This window comes from Neophocaena asiaeorientalis, unplaced genomic scaffold (assembly GCF_003031525.2).
Source record: "Neophocaena asiaeorientalis asiaeorientalis breed wild unplaced genomic scaffold, Neophocaena_asiaeorientalis_V1.1 scaffold29, whole genome shotgun sequence".
Classification (NCBI taxonomy): domain Eukaryota; kingdom Metazoa; phylum Chordata; class Mammalia; order Artiodactyla; family Phocoenidae; genus Neophocaena; species Neophocaena asiaeorientalis.
In genome coordinates, this window is record NW_020174423.1 from 3,785,102 (window position 1) to 3,811,939 (window position 26,838).

A 26,838-nucleotide genomic window follows, 5' to 3' on the forward strand; every position below is an offset into this window, starting at 1 on the left:
AAGCCCGTGCACAGCAAAGACGACCCAACACAGACAAAAATAAGTAAATAAATAAATAAATTTATTTAAAAAAAGAAAAGAAATACATTACAAAGAAAGCAGGAATACAATAGAAAAAAAATCAACAAAGTTGGGTTTCGACTAATTTTAATAAAGCCCTAGCAATACTAATGAAAATACAAATTACTAATATAAGCATTGAAAAGAGGATATCATAACAGTTCCTAGATTTTTTAAGGCAACTTTAAAATGAAAAACAAACCAAAAAAACCAACTTTATGGCTTAAATATGACAACTTAGAGCAGAGGCAAGCAAACTTTTTCAGTAAGGAGCAGATAGTAAATATTTCAGGCTTTTGCAAGCCATTCAGACTCTGTTCCAGCACTTAACCCTGTCGTTTTAGCTTTCAAAAGCAGCCACAGACAACATGTAAACAAATGAGAATAGCTGGGCTCCAATAAAATTTTATTTACAAAGTTAGGCCCACACCATTGTTTGCTGATTTTGAGGAAATGGAGAAATTCCTTGAAAAGCGTAACTAACCAAAACTAACAAAAGGAGAAACAGAAATCTAAACAGTCCTATATCTGTTAAAGCAATTAAATCAGGAATTAAAACTCTCCAACTAAGAAAACTCCTAACTAGTATGACTTCATGATTAATTTTTCCTAACATTTAAAAAACTGGTAAGGGGCAGCGGAGGGATAAATTGGGAGACTGGGCTTGACATATACACACTACTATATGTAAAACAGATAACTAATAAGGGCCTACTGTGTAGCACAGGGAACTCTACTCAGTACTCTGTAATGACCTATATGGGGGAAGAATCTAAAAAAGAGTGGATATATGTATAACTGATTCACTTTGCTGTACAGCATAACACAACATTGTAAATCAACTAGACTCCGATAAAAATTTTTTAATTAAATTTAAAAAATGTTAAAACTAATAAAGGTAAAAAGTTGGAGATTTCACATTTCCTGATTTCAAAACTTACTACAAAGTCATGGTAATCAAAACAATGTGATACTGACATAAAGACAGACATACAGATCAATGGAATCATATGGAGGGCCCAGAAATAAACCCTCCTATCAATGACCATTTGATTTTCAAGAAGGGTGCCAAGATCATTCAGTAGCGAAAGGACAGTCTTTGACAAACGATGTTAGAAAAACTGAATAGCCATATGCAAAAAAATATGAAGTTGGATCCTTGTACCACATACAAAAATTAACTGAAAAGTGATCAAATAACTAAATGTGAGAGCTAAAACTATAAAACTCTTAGAAGAAAATATAGGGGAAAAGCTTCATGACACTGGATTTGGCAATGATTTCTTGGATATAACACCAAAAGCCCAGGCATCAAAAGAAAAAGTTGTAAGTTGGACTTCATCAAAATTTAAAACTTTGGTTCTTCAAAGGATATATCAACAGAGTCAAAAGGCAACCCACAATGGGAGATGATACTTGCACATCATATCTGATAAGGGATTGATACCCAGAATATATAAATAATTCCTACAACTCAGTAACAAAAAAACTTTTTAAAATGGGCAAAGGACTTTAACAGACATTTCTCCAAAGAAGATACACAAACAGCCAATAGCACAGGGAAAGGCTAAAAATAACAAACTTACCGAGTAACAGCAAAAAATGTGAAGTAACTGGAACTCCCACACATTACTGGTGAGAATGTAAATTGGTACAACCACCCTGGAAAACTATTTGGCAGTATCCATTAAAGCTAAATATATGCCTGCCTCCTAGGTATGCATCTAAAGGAAATCAACACCTCTGTCCAATACAAGAATGTTCTTAAGAGCTTTCTTCATAATTGTCAAAAGCAGAAAAAATCCAAATGTACCTCAAAGGGAAAATAAATATATAAACTGTGAATCTTTATACAACGGAATACCACAAGGCAATACAAAGAATAAACTGTCATTCATTCAATAACCTGGGTTAATCTTGGCCATAATGTCGAACAAAAGAATTCAAACACAAGTGATTCTCATTTAAGTTTCAAGAACAGGTTCAAGAAATTTATCTGTGTTGATAGAAGTCAGAATAGCAGTCACTTGTTTTAGGGGTGGGGTACTAATTACAAAAAGGCAAGGAGAGCGTTTTGGGGTGCAGGAAGTATTTTATTTCTTGATCTGGATAGTGGTTACACAGGTGTATGCATATGCAAAATTTGAGCTGTATACTTAGGATTTGTGCTCATTAAAAAACAATGAAAATATTAAGATAATCAACCTTGGAGAGTGGAAGGGGAAGAAACCAAGAATATTATTTCTCGGCGTTAACTCCACGTTATTCCATAGTACAGAAAGCAGTGGAATATAACTAAAAGTTACTAATAACATCACCATCAGATTGTCTTCCCTTATCTCCTAAAAAGCAGTTGGGGGGCTTCCCTGGTGGCGCAGTGGTTGAGAGTCCGCCTGCCAATGCAGGGGACAAGGGTTCGTGCCCCGGTCCAGGAAGATCCCACATGCCGCGGAGCGGCACTGAGTTCCCAGAGGTAATTTTTGTATTCTCAAGCCTAAAAGAATTGCCTGGCATATGTTAATAATAAGTGTACTAAGTGAATTAATAAATATATGAACTTTGAAGTTACAGTTCATTTACATCAGACCATTCCCATGTTAAAAAAAAAGAAACTAAAAAAGTGATTAAGAAAGAAGTTTTCAACTATGCTGGCATTCTCAATCTGTCTATTCAATATTCTGAAGATGTCATGGGTAATGTCATTTTTCCCACTGAGAGAACTTTCCTCAAGATGTGACCTTGCTGTCTTTCGCACCCCTTCGTTCCCCAAAAAGGAAAAAGAGAATATTTTCCAGCGTCATACAGAATCCTAGCAATGTAAATTAGCTTACTCGGTAAAGCTTAAGAACTGAGTAAGAGTGAACAATTCTGACAAGAACAATGAAATTTTTTTTCTATCTGTTGCGGCAATTTGGGGGATTATGATTCTAATAATCCATCACTAGTAACAAACCATAAAAAAAAAAATTCTGTAAAGCAAGGTCTCTAGTTCAAGATAGCCCAAAATACATTAGCAGAAAAACTAAGCTTTTAAAGCATAGTCAGTGTAGGAAAGCACACATTACTTCCAAGCAGGCTGAAAATGTTTCCAGTGACAGCTACACCGCTTACCTGCTCCAGCACATCCAATTTTAACTCCAGCTTGCTGAGAACCACGTCTCCGCCCCATAGTGAAAGCTGTAGATCTGACGGCTTTAAGTTTTTGATGTAGCGATTCACATAGCTCATTAAAATTGGAGTCACATATGACTCCAGCATTCTTTAAGGTACAGAGGAGTCAAAGTCAGAAGCTGAAAGGGATAAAGACAGAAACATTAGAGGTAACTGAGTCTGTGGTGCATTCCTTAAGGAAAAGACATTTCTCAGGAAAGGCTGAAAAGGCCGAAAAGCAACAGTCCCCACCAAAGCGGCCGCTCGCCTTCTCCCAAAAGCAGAGAAAACTCAAATGGACTCTGCTCCAGCCGCGACTGCCTCACTAGTACAACTCCCCTCAACTCGCCTGGCGAGAAGTGAGAGGAAGAGATGGTGACCTAAAGAAAGCGGGTCCCCTGGAGTGGGAAAATGAGGAGAGGCAGGCTCGCCTTTGGCCGCCGCACCCCTCCCTTAGCCAGCCCAGCCGCCCCAGGAGGCCCTCGCCCCCCGGAACCCGGCCGGATCTACCACCGTAGAAACAGAGCCAGAAGCAGGCCGTACGCCACTCGCCGTATCGCACCCTCGGGTGACACGCCGAAGAGTACCGTGGCGTCTCCTTCCCCTCCCGGTACCCGGCACCCGCCTGCTGAGGCGGCGCAGCTCCCGTACAGCGCACTTCCGGGTGTGCCCCGTTCGGTGCTCGAAACAAACGAACCTTCCACCGCCACCACTCGACTCCGCAGCAGGGCCGGAGTTCTCAGGCTGGAGAAGCCATTCAGTGCGTCTTCTAGGAGGAGACCGCTGGCCCTCGGCCAGCCTGCGTCTCCGCTCCTACCCAGCTAGTGGTTCGCACAAAGCTCTAGAAGTGCGCGGGGGAGGTGGGCGGACCAGTAAAGCGGAGACACCGGAGATCCGGAAGTGGTGCTGCGGCAAGAGAGCAGCTGAGGTGGATATCGAGTCCGAGTGAGGAAGCACGGAGGGCCAATAGGTCCGATGAGGAGGAAGAAAGCGGGTCCTAGTGTTTAAAGCCCTGAAAACCAAGTGGCTTTTGTTTTTCTTAGGAAATGGAAGACCTGGAAAGAACTTGGGTTCAACAGTGCGCAGAGCAGTAGCAATAAGGCTGCAGGTGGAGTGGGGGGTAAATTTAGATCGAGAGCTTCATTCGCGGGGGGGAAAGGAGAAGGTGAAGGGATCAGGATTACAAGAATGCGTTTTGACCAAACGTGTAGACGAGCTCTCGCGTTCTTTTACTTTGGCGAAGGAGTGGTTTAGTATGTTTAAATTTGTGCGGGGAAGGAATAAAGAGAAAATCGGGGAGGTCCATTGGATTGCAGTCCGATATATGGAACTTCAGAAAAGCGGTAGGAATAGCAGAAGGAAATAAGACTCTTAGAGAAAGTGAAAAGAAATAGCTGATAGATAATGAATTCAAAGTTCTTTAAAAGTCAGTATTGGTTTTATTAGGCTGAAATGAATGTATAAAATACTACCTTTCCTTCTAGTACTTTGCAAGCTTACGAAGTCAAGAAACTCAAACACCCAACACTGGATAAACACCTATATACTGGGCTTAAAGGGATAGCATAGGACGTGCTGCCTAATTATTAACCAGTATTTACTATTTTTGGTAACCTCTGAAGAAGACACCTACCACTGCATTTTGAAAATAGACTTTCCTTATAAGGTTATTAAAATATCCACCCATGTTGTCGTTGCATTTAATTGAAAACACTTCCTAAGTAAATTCCTAAAACTCTTTATTGGAATTCGATTTAAGATTTCTTTTCTTTTTAATTTTTGAATTTTATTTTTTTATACAGCAGGTTCTTATTAGTTATCCATTTTATACATATTAGTGTATGTATGTCAATCCCAGTCTCCCAATTCACTGGTGATATGATGAAGTTGAGGTTTCTTGAAAGAGTTTTAGAAACTGCCATAGGAAAGAGGCATAAGTGAGGATGCCAAGGTGTTCAGATCTGTTTTGTTAATGAAAATAAGGAACTAAGTTTCAAAAAGAAAGAAGGTGGGGGGGTTGGAGAAAGAGGAAGGAAGGAAGGAAAAAAAAAAGGAAAGAGAAGCAGCTAATGGCTAATTCAGAGCAGCTGTCCTCTCACAAAAAGCCTTGATGAATAACCCAAGTAACTTGGGTCTTATTAAAGCCTACTAAATCAGCCAAGTAAATTATCCAAGTAATTAGTTATCTGCTTCACTTGAAAAGTGAAGAGGTTGAAGCCATGGCTCAGAAGTTTTAATATAAATGGTTGCACTAATTGTTTGAAAGCCCTAGGTGGTCTAGAGCAGGAGCTCCAAGTCCTGTTATTCTGCTAGGGAAGAAAAAGGGCCTAGTCTTATTTGTGTGGCAATTTAATAAATGACCAATTTATTAAATTGCCAATATATTAAGATAAATTAGCCAGATATTTTTAACAACTTTACTGGACTATAACTGTTTACAATAGTGTGTTAATTTCTGCTTTATAACAAACTGAAACAGCTATACGTATACATATATCCCCGTATCCCCTCTCTCTTGCAACTCCGTCCCACCCTCCCTATCCCACCCCACTAGGTGGTCACAAAGCACTGACCTGTCCTCCCTGTGCTAAGCGACTGCTTCCCACTAGCTATTTTACATATGGTAGAATACAAAAATCCATGCCAGTCTCTCACTTCACCCCAGCTTATCCTTCAGCCTCCCCGTGTCCTCAAGTCCATTCTCAACGTCTACGTCTTTATTCCTGTCCTGCCCCTAGGTTCTCCATAGTCATTTTTTTTTAGATTCCATATATATGTGTTAGCATACGGATTTGTATTTCACTTTCTGACTTACTTCACTCTGATAACAGACTCTAGCCCCATCCACCTCACTACAAATAACTCAATTTCGTTGCTTTTTATGGCTGAGTAATATTCCATTGTATATATATATGCCACATCTTCTTTATCCATTCATCTGTCGATGTACACTTAGGTTGCTTCCATGTCCTGGCTATTGTAAATTGAGCTGCAGTGAACACTTTGGTACATGAATGTGTTTTTTGGGAGGTTTTTTTTAACATCTTTATTGGAGTATAATTGCTTTACAATGGTGTGTTAGTTTCTGCTTTATAACAAAGTGAATCAGTTATACATATACATATGTTCCCATATCTCTTCCCTCTTCCAGCTCCCTCCCTCCCAACCTCCCTATCCCACCCCTCTAGGTGGTCACAAATCACCTAGTTGATCTCCCTGTGCTATGTGGCTACTTCCCACTAGCTATCTATTTTACATTTGGTAGTGTATATATGTCCATGCCACTCTCTCACTTTGTCACAGCTTACCCTTCCTCCAGCCCATTTCCTAAAGTCCATTCTCTAGTAGGTCAGTGCCTTTATTCCTATCTTGCCCCTAGGTTCTTCATGACTTTTTTTTCTTAGCTTCCATATATATGTGTTAGCATACGGATTTGTTTTTCTCTTTCTGACTTATTTCACTGTGTATGACAGACTCTAGGTCCATCCACCTCACTACAAATAACTCAATTCCGTTGCTTTTTATGACTGAGTAATATTCCATTGTATATATGAGCCACATCTTCTTTATCCATTCATCTGTTGATGGACACTTAGGTTGCTTCCATGACCTGGCTATTGAAAATAGAGCTGCAATGAACATTGTGGTACCTGACTCTTTTTGACTTATGGTTTTCTCAGGATATATGTCCAGTAGTGGGATTGCTGGGTCGTATGGTACTTCTATCTTTAGTTTTTTAAGGAACCTCCATACTGTTCTCCATAGTGGCCGTATCAATTTACAGTCCCACCAACAGTGCAAGAGGGTTCCCTTTTCTCCACACACCCTCCAGCATTTATGGTTTGTAGATTTTTTGGTGATGGCCATTCTGACCGGTATGAAATGATATCTCATTGTAGTTTTGATTTGCATTTCTCTAATGATTAATGATGTTGAGCATTCTTTCATGTGTTTATTGGCAAACTGTATATCTTCTTTGGAGAAATGTCTGTTTAGATCTTCTGTCCAATTTTGGATTGGGTTGTTTGTTTTTTTGATATTGAGCTGCATGAGCTGCTTGTAAATTTTGGAGATTAATCCTTTGTCAGTTGCTTCATTTGCAAATATTTTCTCCCATTCTGAGGGTTGTCTTTTGGTCTTGTTTATGGTTTCCTTTGCTGTGCAAAAGCTTTAAGTTTCATTAGTTCCCATTTGTTTATTTTTGTTTTTATTTCCATTTATCTAGGAGGTGGGTCAAAAAGGATCTTGGTGTGAGTTATGTCATAGAGTGTTCTGCCTATGTTTTCCTCTAAGAGTTTGCTAGTGTCTGGCCTTACATTTAGGTCTTTAATCCATTTTGAGTTTATTTTTGTGTATGGTGTTAGGGAGTGTTCTAATTTCATTCTTTTATATGTAGCTGTCCAGTTTTCCCAGCACCACTTATTGAAGAGGCTTTCTTTAAATTTTCTGCATACAGGTTTTTTGTCTCCTTAGGTAGATTTATTCCTAGATATTTTATTCTTTTTGTTGCAATGGTAAATGGGAGTGTTTTGTTCATTTCACTTTCAGATTGTTCACCATTAGTGTATATGAATGCTAGAGATTTCTGTGAATTAATTTTGTATCCTGCTACTTTACCAAATTCATTGATTAGCTCTAGTAGTTTTCTGGTAGCATCTTTAGGATTCTCTATAGATAGTATCATGTTATCTGCAAACAGTAACAGCTTTACTTCTTCATTTCCGATTTTTATTCCTTTTATTTCTTTTTCTTCTCTGATTGCTGTGGCTAAAACTTCCAAAACTATGTTGAATAATAGAGGTGAGAGTGAGCAACCTTGTCTTCTTCCTGATCTTAGTTGGAAATGCTTTCAGTTTTTCACTGTTGAAGACGATGTTGGCTGTGGGTTTGTCATATATGGCCTTTATTATGTTGAAAAAAGTTCCCTCTATGCCTACTTTCTGGAGGATTTTTATCATAAACGGGTGTTGAATTTTGTCAAAAGCTTTCTCTGCATCTATTGAGATGATCATATGGTTTTTCTCCTTCAATTTGTTAATATGGTGTATCACATTGGTTGATTTGCGTATATTGAAGAATCTTTGCATTACTGGGGTAAACCCCACTTAATCATGGTGTATGATCCTTTTAACGTGCTGTCGGATTCTGTTTGCTAGTATTTTGTCGAGGATTTTTGCATCTATATTCATCAGTGATATTGGCCTGTAGTTTTCTTTCTTCGTGACATCTTTGTCTGGTTTTGGTATCAGGGTGATGGTGGCCTTGTAGAATGTGTTTGGGAGTGATCCTCCCTCTGCTATATTTTGGAAGAGTTTGAGAAGGATAGGTGTTATCTCTTCTCTAAATGTTTGATAGAATTCGCCTGTGAAGCCGTCTGGTCCTGGGGTTTTGTTTGTTGGAAGATTTTTAATCACAGTTTCAATTTCAGTGCTTGTGATTGGTCTGTTCATATTTTCTATTTCTTCCTGGTTCAGTCTCAGAATGTTGTACATTTCTAAGAATTTGTCCATTTCTTCCAGGTTGTCCATTTTATTGGCATAGAGTTGCCTGTAGTAATCTCTCATGATCTTTTGTATTTCTCCAGTGTCAATTGTTACTTCTCCATCTTCATTTCTAATTCTATTGAATTGAGTCTTCTCTCTTTTTTTCTTGATGAGTCTGGCTAATGGTTTATCAATTTTGTTTATCTTCTCAAAGAACCAGCTTTTAGTTTTATTGATCTTTGCTATTGTTTCCTTCATTTCTTTTTCATTTATTTCTGATTTGATCTTTATGATTTCTTTCCTTCTGCTAAGTTTGGGGTTTTTTGTTCTTCTTTCTCTAATCGCTTTAGGTGTAAGGTTAGATTTTTTATTTGAGATGTTCCTTGTTTCTTTTGTTTTTGTTTTTGCAGTACGCGGGCCTCTCACTGTTGTGGCCTCTCCCGTTGCAGAGCACAGGCTCCGGACGCGCAGCCTCAGCGGCCATGGCTCACGGGCCCAGCCACTCGCGACATGTGGGATCTTCCTGGACCGGGGCACAAACCCATGTCCCCTGCATCGGCAGACGGACTCTCAACCACTGAGCCACCAGGGAAGCCCTGTTCCTTGTTTTTTAAGGTAGGATTGTATTGCTATAAACTTCTCTCTAGGAACTTTTTTTGCTGCATCCCATAGGTTTTGGGGTGTCGTGTTTTCATTGTCATTTGTTTCTAGGTATTTTTTGATTTCTTCTTTGATTGCTTCTGTGATCTCTTGGTTGTTAAGTAGTGTATTGTTTAGCCTCCATGTGTTTGTATTTTTTACAGATTTTTTTCCTGTAATTGATATCTAGTCTCATAGTGTTGTGCTCAGAAAAGATGCTTGATACGATTTCAATTTTCTTAAATTTACCAATGCTTGATTTGTGATCCATGGTATGGTCTATCCTGGAGAATGTTCCATGAGCACTTGAGATGAATGTATATTCAGTTGTTTTTGGATGGAATGTCCTATAAATATCAATTAAGTCCATCTTGTTATTTCCTGCTCGTTGAGTGGAGCTGGGTCTTAGCATTGAGATGGAGATCTCTGAGAGAGCTTTCCCCACTTGATATTACATGGAGCTGGGAGGTCTCTGGTGGACCAATGTCCTGAACTCGGCTCTCCCACCTCAGAGGCCAAGCCTGACACCTGGCCGGAGCACCAAGACCCTGTCAGCCACACGGCCAGGTACGTGGGGAATTTCTTGCCTTTTGGGAAGTCTGAGGTCTTCTGCCAGCATCCAATAGGTGTTCTGTTGTAGTTGTTCCACATGTAGATGTATTTCTGATGTATTTGTGGGGAGGAAGGTGATCTCCATGTCTTACTCTTCTGCCATCTTGAGTGTCTCCTAGCCAGGTATTTAAAATAGATCTTTTACTATGATGTATAAACAAAATAATAACTAATCATGGAATACTAAACATTTTTTGTGCTATTTTTCTCTTGGAGCCAAGAAAAAAATTGCCGAATTCCTGCCTTGGAAAAATTATCTGGGCACTGACTTTTTTTCTTTGGTTTTAAGAATCAAAAAGTAGTGGTTTTCGACCTGTGTTCTGTTGTGCCCTGTTCCATAAGTAGTCAAGATACATTTCATTCCTTTTCACTAATATGTTTCCTTCATTGCTCATGCTTTTTTTTAACGTCAAATAAGTAGCCCTTCCCAAATGTCCTACTATTATATTTTTTATTGAGATATTCCCCCTACAAAAAATATATTTTTTAAGTCTCAATAAGCCTTTAAGCCATGTTGGTTATATAGGCAATAGTTCTCCAGAGTCAGGTGAAGTTTTTTGCTTTTCTTAATTAATAAACCTTATTTATTTTAGAGCAGTTGTAGGTTCACGGAAAAATTGAGCTGAAAGTACAGAGAGTTCCCATATAATCTCTGTCCCCACACACATAAAACCTTCTCCATTATTGACATTCCCCACCGCAGTGACATTTTTTAAAATTGATGAACCCATGTTGACGCATCATTATTACCCAAAGTCCATAGTTTACAGTAGGGTTCACTCTTGATGTTGTAAATACATTCTATGGATGTTGTACACTGCTAATGAAAACTCCACAGTGAAGAGGAATTTAGAAATATCCAGCAGAGCTGAACATACATATACTGTAGCACTTCCACTTGTAAATAATATAGAGAAAGTCTTACATACATGAACAAGGAGTCTTGTTTAACAGTATTTTGCAGCATTAATTTTAATAGTAAAATAGTGCAAACAATTGAATATCAACAGGAAAAATGTGGTACATTCATATAATGAAATTTATAGTAATGAAAATAAATGAGTTAGAGCTATGTCTTTCAAATGTTTTACCTACAGTTAGAAATATAGTTTACACCATGACTCAATTTATATGTAAAAAGAGAGAGAAAAAGAGAGAACTTTCACACAACTATATTTTAATTGCATGTGGTGCACATGTGCCTGTGGTGCATTCTATTTTCTCTGTTATTCTATTTCTTTTTTTCTAAAGTAGTTCATGACCTACTAAATTGATTGCGCTACTAATGGTTTGCAACTCAGTCTATGAAACAAACACTGAACAAAATTATATATTTAACAACATTATTAAACCTGAAAAATATAACATTGAGAAAAAATAACAATAAGTATAGCATATCATATTTATAATATATATAGACATATATATGGCATTCCAAGATATAAATGGCTCTATATTATGATAGCTACATATTTATAAATAGTATTAAATATTTTCATGACAAAGAAAACCACCAAATTCAGGATAGTAATTACCTGTAAAGAAGAAGAGATGGAAGAATAAAACAAGGGAAGGGAATACAGGGTACTTCAACTGTATCTATAATGTTTTTTAAAATAATGCAAAATATTAATATTTGAGAGTTAGGTGGTAAGTACATAGGTGTTTTTGTATGTTTATATATGTACAAAATACTTGATAACAAAAGATTAATCAATTAGACCAACATTTCTCAAGTTTATATCACGCCTTCAAAAAACCATAAATCCCACCTTTTCTAAGAAATTATATATTTTCAGACATTTGATTATATTAATAACAGAGTAAATTTTACAGAAACAAAAGTTTTAGTCATATTTTAGGGACTATCTTAAGGATATCCTATTTTGCCAGGCTAATTAATAATGATAATAGGGGTAGTGGGCTGAATGGCAGCCCCACAAAAGATATGACCACATCCTAATTCTCAGAACCTGTGAATATTACCTTGGTAATATAGTAAAAGATTGAATATTACCTTATATAGCAAAATATGTGATTAAGAATTTGGAGAAGAGGAGCTTCTAGATTTTACCGTGGGCCCTAAATCCAGTAACAAGTGTCCTTATAAGAATGAGACAAAGGAAGATAACAGGCAGAAAAGGAGGAGGCAGTGTGACCACAGAGTCTGGAGTGATGCAGCTCTGAGCCGAGGAATGCCAAGAGCCACCAGAAGCTAAAAGAAGTAGAAATAGAAGAAGAAGAATCTTCTTCCCCCACAGCCTCCAGAGGGAGTGCAGCCCTGCTGACACCTTGATTTTGGACTTCTGGCCTCTGGAACTACAAGAGAATAAATTGTGCTGTTTTAGGCCACCCAGTTTGCAGTAATTCGTTACAGCAGCCGCAGGAAACTAATATACTAGGTCAGATTGACAGGGGAGATAGTCTTCATATAATATGAAGATATTAACCCTGAGCTAGCAGAAGAACATAAATTAAGATTCTTATCTTGAATGGCCAAAAGACTTCAGACAGAAACTCAGTGAGGACCATTTTACAGGGAAAGACTGGATATCTCTCCATGAGGTCAGGGTTTTATGATAATTAAATAATTGAAATATTTCTTTACCTGAGGTGGACCCAATATTTTAGGAAGCAAACTTAAAGGGAAATATATTTGGTATGGTGATTTTATAGGAAATCTATATCCAGAAACTTGATTACGGAGATGAGGGCTGAACACTTTTCTTTCCTAAGTCAACATCAGAAACATCCTTAACATATTTTTGTGCACAAATTTCCTTTTTGGTTGCATTGGTTTTTAAAAATATGTCCATAAATTCTTTAATAATAACCCTTTTAAAAAGGGGAGCCTAATTCCCCTTTCTTTGAGTATGGGTTGTATTTAGTGACTCACTTTTAAGGAATTCAAGGAGGCAGAAGTGACAATATGTGATTTCTGAAAGTAGGACATAAAAGGCATTGTGACTTCTTCCTTACTCTTTGTATTATTTCCTCTAGGAGAAGCCGGCTGCCATGACATGAGAATGCTCAAGCTTCACTAGGGGAAAGTTAACATGGCAAGAACCTGAGGCATCCTGCCAAGGGGCAAGGATGAAACTGGGGTTTTCTGTCAACAGTCAGCCTTAAGATGATCACAGCCTTTGCTGACATCTTAACTGTAACTTCACGAGAGACCCTGAGCCAGAATTACCCAGCTAGGCTGCTCCTTATTTCCTAAACCACAGCAGAAATTGTGAGATAAGTGTTTATTATTTAATCTTCTAGATTTGGGGGCAATTTCTTACATAACAATAGGTAACTAAAACACTGACAGACCTTCCAAATAAAATGCCAATTTTGTTCAGAATAAATTAATAAAATGAATATCCCAATTATCCTATGATTTTCCAGAAGTAGTTATGTAATAAATAGTTCATAACAATACTATTGTCACATAGTAAGCTTAAGAATAATATTATTTGTTGAGTATTTAATATGTACTATGAATTTTACCAGTGAAAAAACTTAGCCTTTGAGTACTATGCCTAATCTATTAAGAGTAACTAGCTTTTGAATTCATGTCCCTCTAAGTACACATCCCACGCACTTAACTATTCTCTTACTCGGCAAGACCTTCAAATTTTTGAAAACTTTGTCTCTGTTTATTTCTTTTATTTCTAGACTATCTCAAGTTCCTTTGATCTTTTCTCTTTGTCTTCTTACTATCCTAATCTACTTCCTCTGAATGCACTTAAGTTTGACGATGTTCCGTTTAACATTTAGTCCCCAGAATTGAAAATAATAATGTGATATGATCAGTACAAAGTATCATAAGATTATTACTTCTCATTATTTACAAAATGTACTCATAGATAAAGCCTGAGTTCACTAGCTACATCACACCCTAGACTTGTATTAAGACCATGATCAATTAAAACTTGCAAGTCTTCCACATGAACTGTGACCATATGAAGATTTCCTTCTTTATCTACATGCTGGCCTTTAATTCAATAGAGATACTGCCAAGAAAATAAAAAGGCAAGCCACAGACTGAAATAATTTTAAAACACATATCCATCAAAGGAGTTTTATCCAGATTATGCTAAGAACTCGTATCCCTCAATCTCTGTAATAATGAAAAGCAAAAACCAATTTAAAATAGGCAAAATATTTGAACATGCACTTCTCCATAGAAGAAAAATGGATGGCAAACAGGTATACATAAAAAGATGCTCAATATCATTAATCATTAGTAAAATATAATATAAAACTACAATTAAATACCACTACACACATACTAAAATGGCTGAAATTTAAAAGGCTGACCATACCAAGTGTTGGTGAGGATATAGAGCAACTGGAATGCTCATACACTGCTATTAAGAATGTAAAATGATACAACTGTTGGCTGTTGTCCAAATGGCCATTGTTTTTCCTTGTTGGAAACAGTTTGGCATTTTCTTAAAAAGTTAAATATTCACCTACCATACAACCCAGCTATTCTACTTCTAGGTAGTTACCAAACAGAAATGAAAGAATTAGTCCACAAAAAGATTTGTACAAAAATGCTTAAACAGGATCATTTGTAATATCTCAGATCATTTGAAAGATCATTTGTAATTGTAATGGATAAGCAAGTTGTGATATAATGGAATACCATTCAGCAATAAATTAACTATTGATACATGCAACAACATGGGAAAAAATCAAAATAATTATGCCGAGTGAAACAAACTAGACAAAAAGTGCCATATTGTACTATTCCACTAACATAAAATTCTAGAAAATGCAAACTAATACTTCATGACAGAAATTAGATCAGTGGGTGCAGTCAGATAGGGCTGTAGAGTTGCATAGGACTACAAAGTGGCGTGTGGAACTTTTGAAATGAAAGCAATGATTGTTTTCTTCATTATGGTGATGAATTCACAGACTTATACATCATCAGATTATGAATTTTAAATATATGCAGTACATTGTATATCAATTATATCTAATAAATAAGTCTGTTTTCAAAATATAAATGAGTTAGATCTACCTATACTAGACTAGAAAGAGTCCACAATGTCAGGGCAGCATTATTCATAACAGCCAAAAAGTGGAAACAATCCAGATGTCCATCAATTGATGGATAAATAAATAAAATATGTTATATCCATATAGTGGAGTATTATTTAGCAATAAAAGTTATACTATTTAGCAATAAAAGAAGTACTGATACTTCTTTTATGCAACATGCATTCCTAGAGCTCAATGCATGCTCAGAAAAAGACCTGAGTGGACCCTAAGCTTGCACTCTAAGGCTGATCTTTAGGGTCTGCACAAGCAGGAAGTAAAAAGCTAAGACAGAATTAGGTGGCCTGTCCAAGCACTGAAGGACTGCCTCTGCTCAGAGCCAATCTGAGAAAATAAGGAGAGTGTGGTGGGGTTTTTTTTCTTTTTGGCTCCAGGCACTTAGGGAAATCTCTGTCAGGTCACTAAATGACCACTGATATAATGCAACAGAGATTCAGTAACCACACACAAATAAGAAATATAGTCTTTGCAAAAAGAGTATGGGAATGTCACTAGAGAAATGGATGATTGTAGTCATCAACAAGCCACAACAGCAAACTCTGGGGAGGGAGGAGAATCTGCTTTCCAGAGTTATAATATCAAAATGTTCACTTTTTGACCAAAAAAAAAATCACAGGGTATATAAAGAAACAGTAAAGTATGGCCCATTCAAAGGAAAAAGGTAACAGAAACATTCCCTGAGGCAGCCCAGGCATACTAGGCAGAGACTTTAAGTCAGCTATCTTAAATATACTCAAAAGCTAAAGGAAACCATGGGCAAAGAACTAACAAAAAAAGCAGAAGAACAATATATGGATAGAGAATATCAATAAGGAGACAGAAACTATAAAAAGAAACCAAATAGAAACTCTGGAGCTAAAAAGTACAATAGCTAAAATGAAATTCATTAGAAGGGTTAAGAGCAGACTTGAATAGGCAGAATAAAGATCAGCAAACTTGAAGATAGGACAATGGAAATTATCCAGTCTGTGGAGCAGAAAGAAAAAGAATGAAAAAAATAAAATTAACAGAGCCAAAGGGACTGTGGGACACCATTAAATATCTCATCACATAAGAGTCCCAGAAGAGAAAAAGGGACAGAAAGAATCTTTGAAGAAATAATGGCCAAAGACTGCCCAAATTTAATGAAAGACATGAATCTATACATCCATGAAGCTCAACAGACTACAAGTAGGATAAAGTCAAAGAGATTCACACCAGAACACATTATAATAAAACTGTCAAAAACTTGCTGAGAGATTCAGCAAGCAGCAAGAGAAAAGTGACTTGACATGTTCAAGAGCTTCTTAAAAAGATTAACAGCCTATTTGTCATCAGAAATCATGGTAGCCAGAAGGCAGTGGAATAACATATTTTAAATGTTCAAAGAGAAAAAAAACTGTCACCCAAAAATTCTATACCTGGCAAAGCTATTCTTCAAAAATTAGGGAGGAATTAAGACATTCTAGATTTTAAAAAAAGCTGAGGGAGTTCACTGCTAGCAAACCAGCCCTTTAAGAAATGCTAAAGGGGGCTTCCCTGTTGGCACAGTGGTTAAGAATCTGCCTGCCAATACAGGAGATGTGGGTTTGAGCCCTGGTCCAGGAAGATCCCACATGCCACAGAACAACTAAGCCCATACGCCACAACTACCAAGCCTGCACTCTAGAGCCTGCATGCCACAAGTATTGAAGCCCACGTGCCTAGAGCCCATGCTCCGCAACAAGAGAAGCCACCGCAATGAGAAGCCTGCACACCACAACGAAGAGTAGTCCCCACTCACCGCAACTAGAGAAAAGCCCATGCGCAGCAACAAAGACCCAATGTAGCCAAAAATAAATAAATAAATATTTTTTAAAAAAGAAAAAGAAATGCTAAAGGGACTCCCTCGAGTGAGAGAGTGGCATGGACATATATACACTACCAAATGTCAAATAGATAGCTAGTGGGAAGCAGCCTCATAGCACAGGGAGATCAGCTCAGTGCTTTGTGTCCACCTAGAGGGGTGGAATAGGGACGGTGGGAGGGAGACGCAAGAGAGAGGAGATATGAGGATATATGTATATGTATAGCTGATTCACTTTGTTATACAGCAGAAACTAACACACCATTGTACAGCAATTATACTCCAATAAAGATGTTAAAAAATTTTAAGAATAAAGGGACTCCTTCAGGGAAATGAAAGGACACTGGACAATAACTGAAAGCCATATAAAGAAAGCAAGAATGCCAGTAGAGGTAACTACATAAGTAAGTGTAGAAGTCAGTATTATAATATTTTTGGTTTGTTACTCTTCTTTTGTTTCTTATATGATTTAAAATACAAATACATAAAATTATTTATTTATATACTATTTGTAAATATATGTTAATAGGCAATAATGTATAATGACATAATCTGTGACAATAACAAAGTAAAATGGGGAGACAAAGCTGTTCAGTAACCGAGATTTTTTATGCTGTTGAAGCTAAGTGGGTATAAATTCAAACTAGACTGTTAAAACTTTTAGATGTTAATTGGAAGCTCCAAGATAACTACTATGAAAATAACCAAAAAATATACTGAAAAAAAAAAGAAGGGCATGAAAAGATACAATAGAAAAAATTCACTTAGACACAAATGAAGGCAGTATTTGTGTTTTAACGAACAAAAAATATATATAAAACATAAAGGAAACAAATAGGAAAATGAGAGAAGTAAATCCATCCTTATCAGTATTACCTTAAATGTAAATGGATTAAATTCACCAATTAAAAGACAGAGATTGGCAGAATGTGTTTCAAAAAGAAAAGAGTGATCCAACCATTTGTTGTCTACAAGAAACTCACCTTAGATCCACGGACACAAATAGATTGAAAAATGAAAAGGTGGGAAAAAATATTATACGCAAATGGTAACTAAAAGAGAGCTTGGATGGCTGGATTAACATCAGACAAAATAGACTTTATGTCAAAAATTGTTATGAGACAAAGATGAACAGTATATATTGATACAAGGGTCAGTTGATCAAGAAGATAGAATAATTACATCCTGTAAGAAAGCAAAAGCAGGTGTTCATGAATGGAAAGACTTAATATTGTTAATATTATTAAGATGATAATACCACCCAAAGCAATATACAGATTCAATGTAATACCTATCAAAATTCCATGGCATTTTTGCAGAAATGAAAATCCCATCCTAAAATTCATAAGAAATTTCAAGTTACCCCAAACAGCCAAAGCAATCTTGAAAAAAATAGTTGGAGGTCTCTCACTTCCTGATTTCAAAGCTACAAGTAATCAAAACAGTGTGGTACTGGCAGTAGGACGACACATAGACCAGAGAGCCCAGAAATAAACTCTCACATCTGTGGTTAATTGATTTTTGACAAGCATGTCAAGACCACTCAATGGAGAAAGAATCATCTCTTCAACAAATGATGCTGGGAAAACTCAATATCCACATGCAAATGAATGGCTTTAGCCCCTTATCTCACACAACAAACATTAGCTCAAAATGGATCAAAGATTTAAATTTAAGAGCTAAACTATAAAACTCATAGAAAACACAGAGGCAAATCTACATGGCCTTGGAATTGACAAGGGTTTCTTAAATGACACCAAAAGCACAGGCAAAAAAAAAAAAAAAAGTAAATGGAATTTCATTAAAATTTAAAACTTTTGTGCAGAAAAGAACACTATAGAGAGTCAAAAGGCAACCTATAGACTAGGTGAAAATATTTGCAAATAATATATCTGATAGGATTTAATATCCAGAATGTATAAAGAACTCTTACAACATAACAAAAAGACCAACAAGTCAATTTGTAAATGTGCAAAGAAATTGAAAAGACATTTCTCCAAAGAAGACATACAAATGGTCGATAAGCACATGAAAAGATGTTCAATATCATTAGTCATTAGGGAAATATAAATCAAAAAAATAATCAGATGCCACTTCATGCCAATTAGGATAGCTATAATTTTAAAAAGGGAAAATAAGTATTGATGAGGATATGGAGAAATTGGAACACTCACACATTGCTGGTGGTAATGTAAAATGGTGCAGTTGCTGTAGAAAAGAGTATGGTAACTTTTTCAAAAAATTAAACATAGAATTACCATATGATTCATTAATTCCACCTCTAGGTAGATATCCCCAAAGAATTTAAAACAGAGATTCAAACAGAAACTATATTCTGCTACTACGATATATCATAGCAGTATTATTCACAATAGCCAAAAGATGGAAGCAACCCAAATGCCCATCAATGTATGAATGAATAAACAAAATGTGGTATATACATACAATGAAATATTATTCAGTCATAAGAAAGAATGATGTTCTGATACATGCTACAACATGGTTGGGCCTCAAAAACATTATGCTAAGTGAAAGAACACAAAAGGTCACATATTATATGGTTTGGTTTATAATAAATATTCAGAATAGGTACATCTGTAGAGACAGAAAGCAGACTAGTGGTTGACGGGCTGAGAGAGAGAGGAATGAGAAGGCACTGCTCAATAAGTATGAGGTTTTCCTTCAGAATGATGAAAAAGTTGCTGAACTGAATAGAGGTGGTGGTTGCAAGCCTGTGTCACTAAACTGTACACTTTAAAATGGTTAATTTTATGCTATGTAAATTTCACCTCAAAAAAGAATATACTTTACATTTATAATATAAGACTAATAAAAGACCTTTTAAAAATATATACTGAATTAAAGACATCAATATGTACCCACGTTTACCTTAATATAGATGCAGTTGGTTACACAAATAAGTATTTATAGATATGTGTATGTACGTGTACAATTACTTCCTTGCTTTGCCAGTTGAGAGGATATAGATGCAATGACACACCAGTAGCAATGATCACACCTAGTGCCTACCTCTTACTCTCTAACACCATTCTCCGATAAAAGGACCCAGAGCTCCTTGGAGACCTGGCTAGTTTTAGGACTCTGGCAGGGAATATACAAGATGAGCCTGGAGCATCCTGTAGTGCCAGATATTAAGGAAGTGATACACACACACACACACACACACGCACACACACAGAGTAATAGGGGTATGTCAAAAGGACATAGGAGCCAACTACAAGAGCTCCCAATGGCCAAATCTGGAAAATATGAACAAAAATCTATAGTATGGAATTATAAACTAAAGCATAAAATAAATATCCTATACAACATACTGACTTTAATAAATAATTGAATGAATGAGTAAATTAAGGAGGGAGAAAAGACAAATCTCACTTGCAGAAGAATTCCAAACAATTTATGCACATACCCAAGGAGATGGAGCATAACTTCTCACTCCTTAAGTGAGGGCTGAACATAGTGAATTCTTTCAAAGAGTACAGTATGAAAAGGTGAAAAAGGGTGGGGGAGAGTAACTTTACGGTGGAAAAACCTGAAAGCCACTACCAGCTGATTAAGGTCAACACCAACAGTGATAGGTCATGTTGATAGTATGTACCCTTGATAAGACTGATGAAAATGGCATTTTACCTCTGTAGTCTTTCTTCTGAAAACCCATAACCAATGTAATCATGAGAAAACATCGGACAAATCCCAACTGAGGGGCATTCTACAAAATACCTGACAATACTCCTCAAAACCGTCAAGGTCATTGAAAACAAGGAAAGTCTGAGGAACTCATAGCCAAGAGGAGCATTAGGAGACGTGACAACAAAATGTAATGTGGAATCCTGGATGGGATACTGAAACAGGAAAAGGACATCAGGTAAAAAGTAAGGAAATTGGAAAATGTATGGACTTTAATTAATGATAATGATTGTTCATTGATTGTAACAAATGTAACCATACTAATGTATGATATTAATAATAGAGAGACTGGGTGTGAGGTATGAGCACCCTCTGAACTATCTTCAGAATTTTCTTATAAACCTAAAACTGTTCTTAAAATTATACACATATATAGTTATAGTCATATTCTTACTTAGGACAGTAATTAATGCAGATGGAAGCATATCAAACTTACAGATCTGAGTCCCTAGCCTGACTCTACCCATGATCTGCTTCATGATTGCAGTAAGTCACTTTAAATCTCTGAACATTAGTTAACTCACCTTATATTTCACAGACTGAGGGACATTTAAGTCTCTTTAGAGTCTAAAGTTCTATGAACCCATGATTCTATTACTGTACTAACCCAGTTATATCTGAAAAGAGCACATGGGAAAATGAAGAAGCATTCAAATGACTTTGTAATGCTTAAGAAAACATCAAGTTCACTAAAATTAAAATAATTTTTTAAAAACTGACCATTTCATTATAGTAACTCAAATGTTATCACACAGAACTTATGAAGTTGTGCAAAGTGAAGGCAGGACTCATTACCTAGAGACAATGAAAGCTTCTTATAAATTACCTCACTATGCCACAGAATAAATTTTATTTAAACTTATATCATCCCCCATTGATGTATCATTTTGTACACAGAAGGTGCATAATTTTTGCTGTAGTATTTTGAAAACATATAATGTAGTGTTATTTTAATCTCCTGATGTTAGAATTATTTGAGGATCTTTCATTAATATTAAATGGTCCTGATTTTTCTTTTAAAAAAAACCCCACATTTAAAAAAACTTAGCTTTTCACCAAAATTATTTAACACATTAGCTATGTTAATGTAAAGTTTATATGAGAATAATCATCAAATTTAGGGTAATTTTGTGTAAGGGCATCTTTCACAGTCATTACGTACTTGTAAGCATACCATAAACATCAGAAAATTTTAAGGGGAAAACATTTTGTCTGAAAAAACCTATGCCAAGCTGAATTAAAAAAATGTTTTCAATAACAACTAAATAATTTATAAAAGTTCATTCTCAGGCCAGTTATCTGTGATAAGTCCGACTTTATGAGATGGCCAGTAGGTGTACATTAGATTAAAATGTTTGATTTCTTATTCACTCTGAAAGCAATATAATCTAAAACAAGATTCTGAGGATTACTTTAGCCTGAAAAGTCAAGGATATGATAAACCTATAATCTGAAGAGTACAATACTTACCAGCGTTTTCTTTATGACTTTTTATGTGAAAGGTAGGCATAAAATGTCTTTCACATATTTGAAACTGCCATATCTAATAAAGAAAAAAATTAAGTAACCAGGCAATAACTATAGCTTTATATATAATTATAATAATTTCTTCTATTACTAAAAATTTTCAGCATAGAAAAAAACACATCATAAATAATATGACATTAAATACCCTTGAGGAAAAAGGAAACATCATATTCTATTATTTAGCATGGGACCAAAAAAATTACCTTTCTCCAACTTCCAATAAAATGAAGTCCAAACCTCCAGTACCTCTCAGTTATCTGAATAAAAGTTTTGAAAGCTATCATCATATTTTCTTAAAGCTTTTAGGAGGTAAGAACTGCATTGTATTTTTTTCTATACATTTCTACCTTTAAAATACTATTTTTGCTAGATTTTTACCTGATAAACTAATTTCATTTAGTATCTTCCAAAGTGTGAACACTTTCATTTTTAAGTTTTATTAATATTCTCATGGCAACATCAAAATTTAAGGAAATATTTTATCATCAAAAAGGAGTTCTGGTATTACTTGTTTTGTTAGGTTTGCAACCTTTTCTTCATATTATTTGCTCTTACATCTCCGCCTGCCGTTTCCTTTAGCTTTAGTGTATTTTATTTTTATTTATTTATTTATTTAGGCTGCATTGAGTCTTTGTTGCTGCGCACGGGCTTTTCTCTGGCTGAGGCGGGTGGGGGTTACTCTTCCTTGCGGTGCACGGGCTTCTCATTGCAGTGGCTTCTCTTGTTGTGGAGCACAGGCTCTAGGCGCATGGACTTCAGTAGTTGTGGCATGTGGGCTCAGTAGTTGTGGCTCACGGGCTCTAGAGCACAGGTTCAGTAGTTGTGGTGCACGGGCTTAGTTGCTCTGTGGCATGTGGGATCTTCCCGGACCAGGGCTCGAACCCGTGTCCCCTGCATTGGCAGGCGGATTCTTAACCACTGCGCCACCAGGAAAGCCCCAGTTTCAGTGTATTTTAGATTTGTTCCAAATGGTGGCATAAAAGAAAGAAATGTGTGTATACATTAAATTTTTAAGTATCCATTACCTTAATCTACTAAAGTAAACTTTTGTCAAGACCTTTTATCTTAATGCTATTTTTACATTAAAAAAAATAGTAGGGAAACAATAATATTTGACTCCCTTCAAATGTATTTTGAACTGTGTTTGTTTAGTGTTAGTTACTGACTACTTGATCTGGAGAACCCCTGCCCATATCAGTAACAACTAGTTCAAAACTACATAGTACCTTTAACATCAAAACCACTGCACAGGGGGGCTTCCCTGGTGGCGCAGTGGTTGAGAGTCCGCTTGCCGATGCAGGGGACGCGGGTTCGTGTCCCGGTCCGGGAGGATCCCGCATGCCGCGGGGCGGCTGGACCCGTGGGCCGTGGCCACTGGGCCTGCGCATCCGGAGCCTGTGCTCCGCAACGGGAGAGGCCACAGCGGTGAGAGGCCCGCGTACCACAAAAAAAAAAAAACACTTCACAGGAATCACTATCATCAGTTATTGATAGGACGGAAGACTGCATAGAGAGGTGATGTCTTCATTAGAGGGTTGTGTTTGGTGAAGAGAAAATTAAAATTCTAAATGTAATTCAATAGTAAATCCAAAAACCATTTCTTTCAAGGGAAGTTTAACATTGTGTTTTCTACTTTCAGGATCCTTTCATCATTACAAGAGCTATTATTTTCTGGTTCAAATCTTGCTTACCTCCTTTTTAAAGTTATTCCTGAAAACATTAGCCCAGATGAGCTAATTTCAGATGGCTTATTTACCTGCTCATAGATTTATTTGTCACCTGCTTTTGCTTTTTCTACAGATGCAGAGTCAACTCTGGGGCAAAATCCCACCTTTCTCTTCCTGCCACACAAGTGGTAAATAACATTACCCAATAAATTTTAGCATTTCCCCAAATGTGTAGGATACAAAAAATGTATTCATTCGTGTGAGATATAAAAATCACACTCACACTTCTGAAATCAATAGCCAGCCATTTCACACTTGGGCCAAAGGCAAACATACATAATTCTCACTGGCAGCTGGACAACATTCCAAGCTGCCACCACATTAATTAACTCACCTCAATCAGATTCCACTTCAACTTGCACAGCTTGCTGCCAAGACTCCTAGCAATAAATTGTTAGGTTAAATACTGAACAAGGTAGGGAAATACCATATGGTATGTTGTTACAGAGAGTGGGATATTCTTATTTAACACTAGTAGCAGGGTTTTCCGTTTACTTTTTATTGTTGTCTCCTGTGATTTGAGAAAAATGAGTATATGTCCTTGTTGATAAATTATCTTGCTTATTTTATTGTGATGGTGAATGGAATGGTAACAAGATAAATTACTTTTGTCCACAAGCTTCTATAATTGATATTCCCAAAATTTCAAGGCAACAGCTTGCTTATCAAGTACTGGGAACCCACTAATGATAAATTATTAAATTTGGGGGGATATCAAGGAATAAAGGACTCAAATTCCCTTTTCACTGAGGACTATTGGGAATTTACAAATAAATACAAACTACTTATATTTGAAAGACTTCTAACATGGGAGTCAAAAGATTTGAGTTTGAATCCAGTTTCTGCCTTTGACTGGCTCTGTCACTTTGATTAAATCACTTCACTTCTCTGATATTATTTCCCCACCTGTCATATGAAGAGTTTTGACTAGATGAGTGGCTCCCAAACATTAATCATCCTTAAGGACTGAAATTGATTAGGTTTAATGTAGAGCCCAAATCTGCATTTGTAATAAGCAAGAAATTCTTCAGCAGATGGAGGACTCACACTCTGAGAAATACTGGACTGTATGATACCAATATTCCCCTTACCTCTGACACTTATTATCTTACTTACCAGACCATGCCATTGCTTTTATAACTTGTGGTGTGGTTTTAGAAAGAGGTATAATTGGGAGAGTTGATTCAGGACTTAATCTGCATTGGTTCAAATGCCTGGTCCAAAGAAGCTGAAAAGACCAGAATATGACTACCCAAAGTCACGTATGCACTTTCCTAGGGCTGTGGGACGGGTGATAGGAGTCATAGCTGACTGGCTGCTCCCCCTAAAAGTCCTGTCTGTATATATAGGAAGACTCCAAATCTAGACAAAAACACTGAAAGCCATCCTGCAGATCAGCAGGATGATATTCTATATCACTCACCCAACAGAGGTCTTTCTTTGCTCTACAAGTGTAATGAACTCTTTCATCTATTTTGCCCCTTGTGTATACGGTGCATTCTGCTTCTATTTTAAATGCCAGAAATCAGAAAAACATTCTGTACTTGTTTGTAAGACTATCGAAGGCTAGGAACTTTTGGAAACCTCATTCTTCCTAGCTTCTAGGACATGATTTGATAAGGAAAGTAAAAGGCTCTTACTAGTATACACTCTGAGTTTATTTCAAATAGGTGCTTATGGATTTCTATTAAGCCACGTATCTTCTTCCATCTGATCTCTCTTATGACCAGCAGAGAACCATCCTATAAGACAGTTGTCTGGGGATAGCCTTAAATCAGAAAATGAACAACCTTAACTGGCCCACATAAAATGGTATACAACACAGGCCTTTCTCATCATATTACAAGCTCAACAGCCTTGAAGCCTCAAAAACAGACTTTATTACTTCACTACTTAAACCTGTGAAATCACCTTCGTTCTCCGTTTCTATCAATGGAGGGTATAAAAAGGCAATGTAGTAGTTGCTTTACTATTCAATTTGCACAAAAGAAACCTGATTCTCTTAAATTTAATCAGTTTTTTCCAAGCTACTCTGGTCACCACGAAAAGTTCTAATAATGTTCCTTAGAATGTGAGTGGATGGTCTCTTATTGATCTTTGTGTTCTCCTCAGCTACTAAAATCAGTCTCTTAGTAGATGCTCAATAAAGGAATGTTGGATTGAAGATACTCTGGCAGAGAAGTACTAAATCCTGTTGCAGACTTCTTCATCCCCTGCAGGTGGTGCTGGGAGACAGGTTCTTTACTTATTTATTTAATCATACTTATATGGGCAAGCAAAGGTGTTCTCCAGTACTTGGTTTAAAGCTGTTGTAATTATCTAAATTTCTTCCTCCCCTTCACTCTAGTTACTGGTCACAGAGGAGAGCAAAAATACTGAAAAACGTGATGCAAATGAAGAGAAGAGAGACAGTAAGATGGTGTCTTACTGTCTTACTGTTGATGGTGTCTCCCAGGTCTGGCAGTGGAAAGATTCTGTAGGGATTTAGGGGAAAAAGATTTTGTACACTTGTACTTTCCAAAAGAGAAGGTATATTCAGGAAGTTATTCTATACTACTATTTGACCATCTCCTCATATCTACTGTATTAATTCTAGTTCTGTATTTGTCAATGCTATACTCCTAGTATTTTTCACTGTGGTTAGATATGACTGGTTGTTGGTATCTTGAGCTTCAATCTTTAAGACTTCCTGTCCATCTCACAACCTGTTCATCACATCTCCTAGAGTCACCTGCCCTCTTTTCTGTGTTCCTCCAGTTTAAAGAATGGATTATTTATTTTTAATATCTGAATTTCCCACTTAATTGAGAGCTTTTAAAGAGTAGAGATTGTGTCATTATCATCTTTGTATCACTAGTTCTTAACTTGATGCTTGAAATGTAGCAGACACTAAATAAATTGAATGAAAAAGCAACCAGTAATTCAATAGGAATACTGCCATTATACTTTTCTCTTTTATCACCCCTCTCCTGAAGCTTTCTTTCTTTTTTAAGATTTATTTCGTTGCACCAGGTCTTAGTTGCGGCTCATGGGCTCCTTAGTTGTGGCA

General features: G+C 36.6%; 1 protein-coding gene across 1 annotated transcript in view; it reads right to left on the reverse strand.

Moving 5' to 3' along the window:
- VPS13B (vacuolar protein sorting 13 homolog B) overlaps window positions 1-4,038 on the reverse strand; it is an 816,084-nt gene extending 812,046 nt beyond the window's left edge. The window contains exons 1-2 of the mRNA XM_024756522.1: window positions 3,908-4,038; window positions 3,172-3,350 (exon numbers count right to left, since the gene is read on the reverse strand). Coding sequence (XP_024612290.1) covers window positions 3,172-3,318 — 147 coding nt within the window. The 5' untranslated portion in view covers window positions 3,319-3,350; window positions 3,908-4,038. The remainder of the gene's footprint in view (window positions 1-3,171; window positions 3,351-3,907) is intronic.
- Between the last annotated feature and the right edge of the window lie 22,800 nt (window positions 4,039-26,838).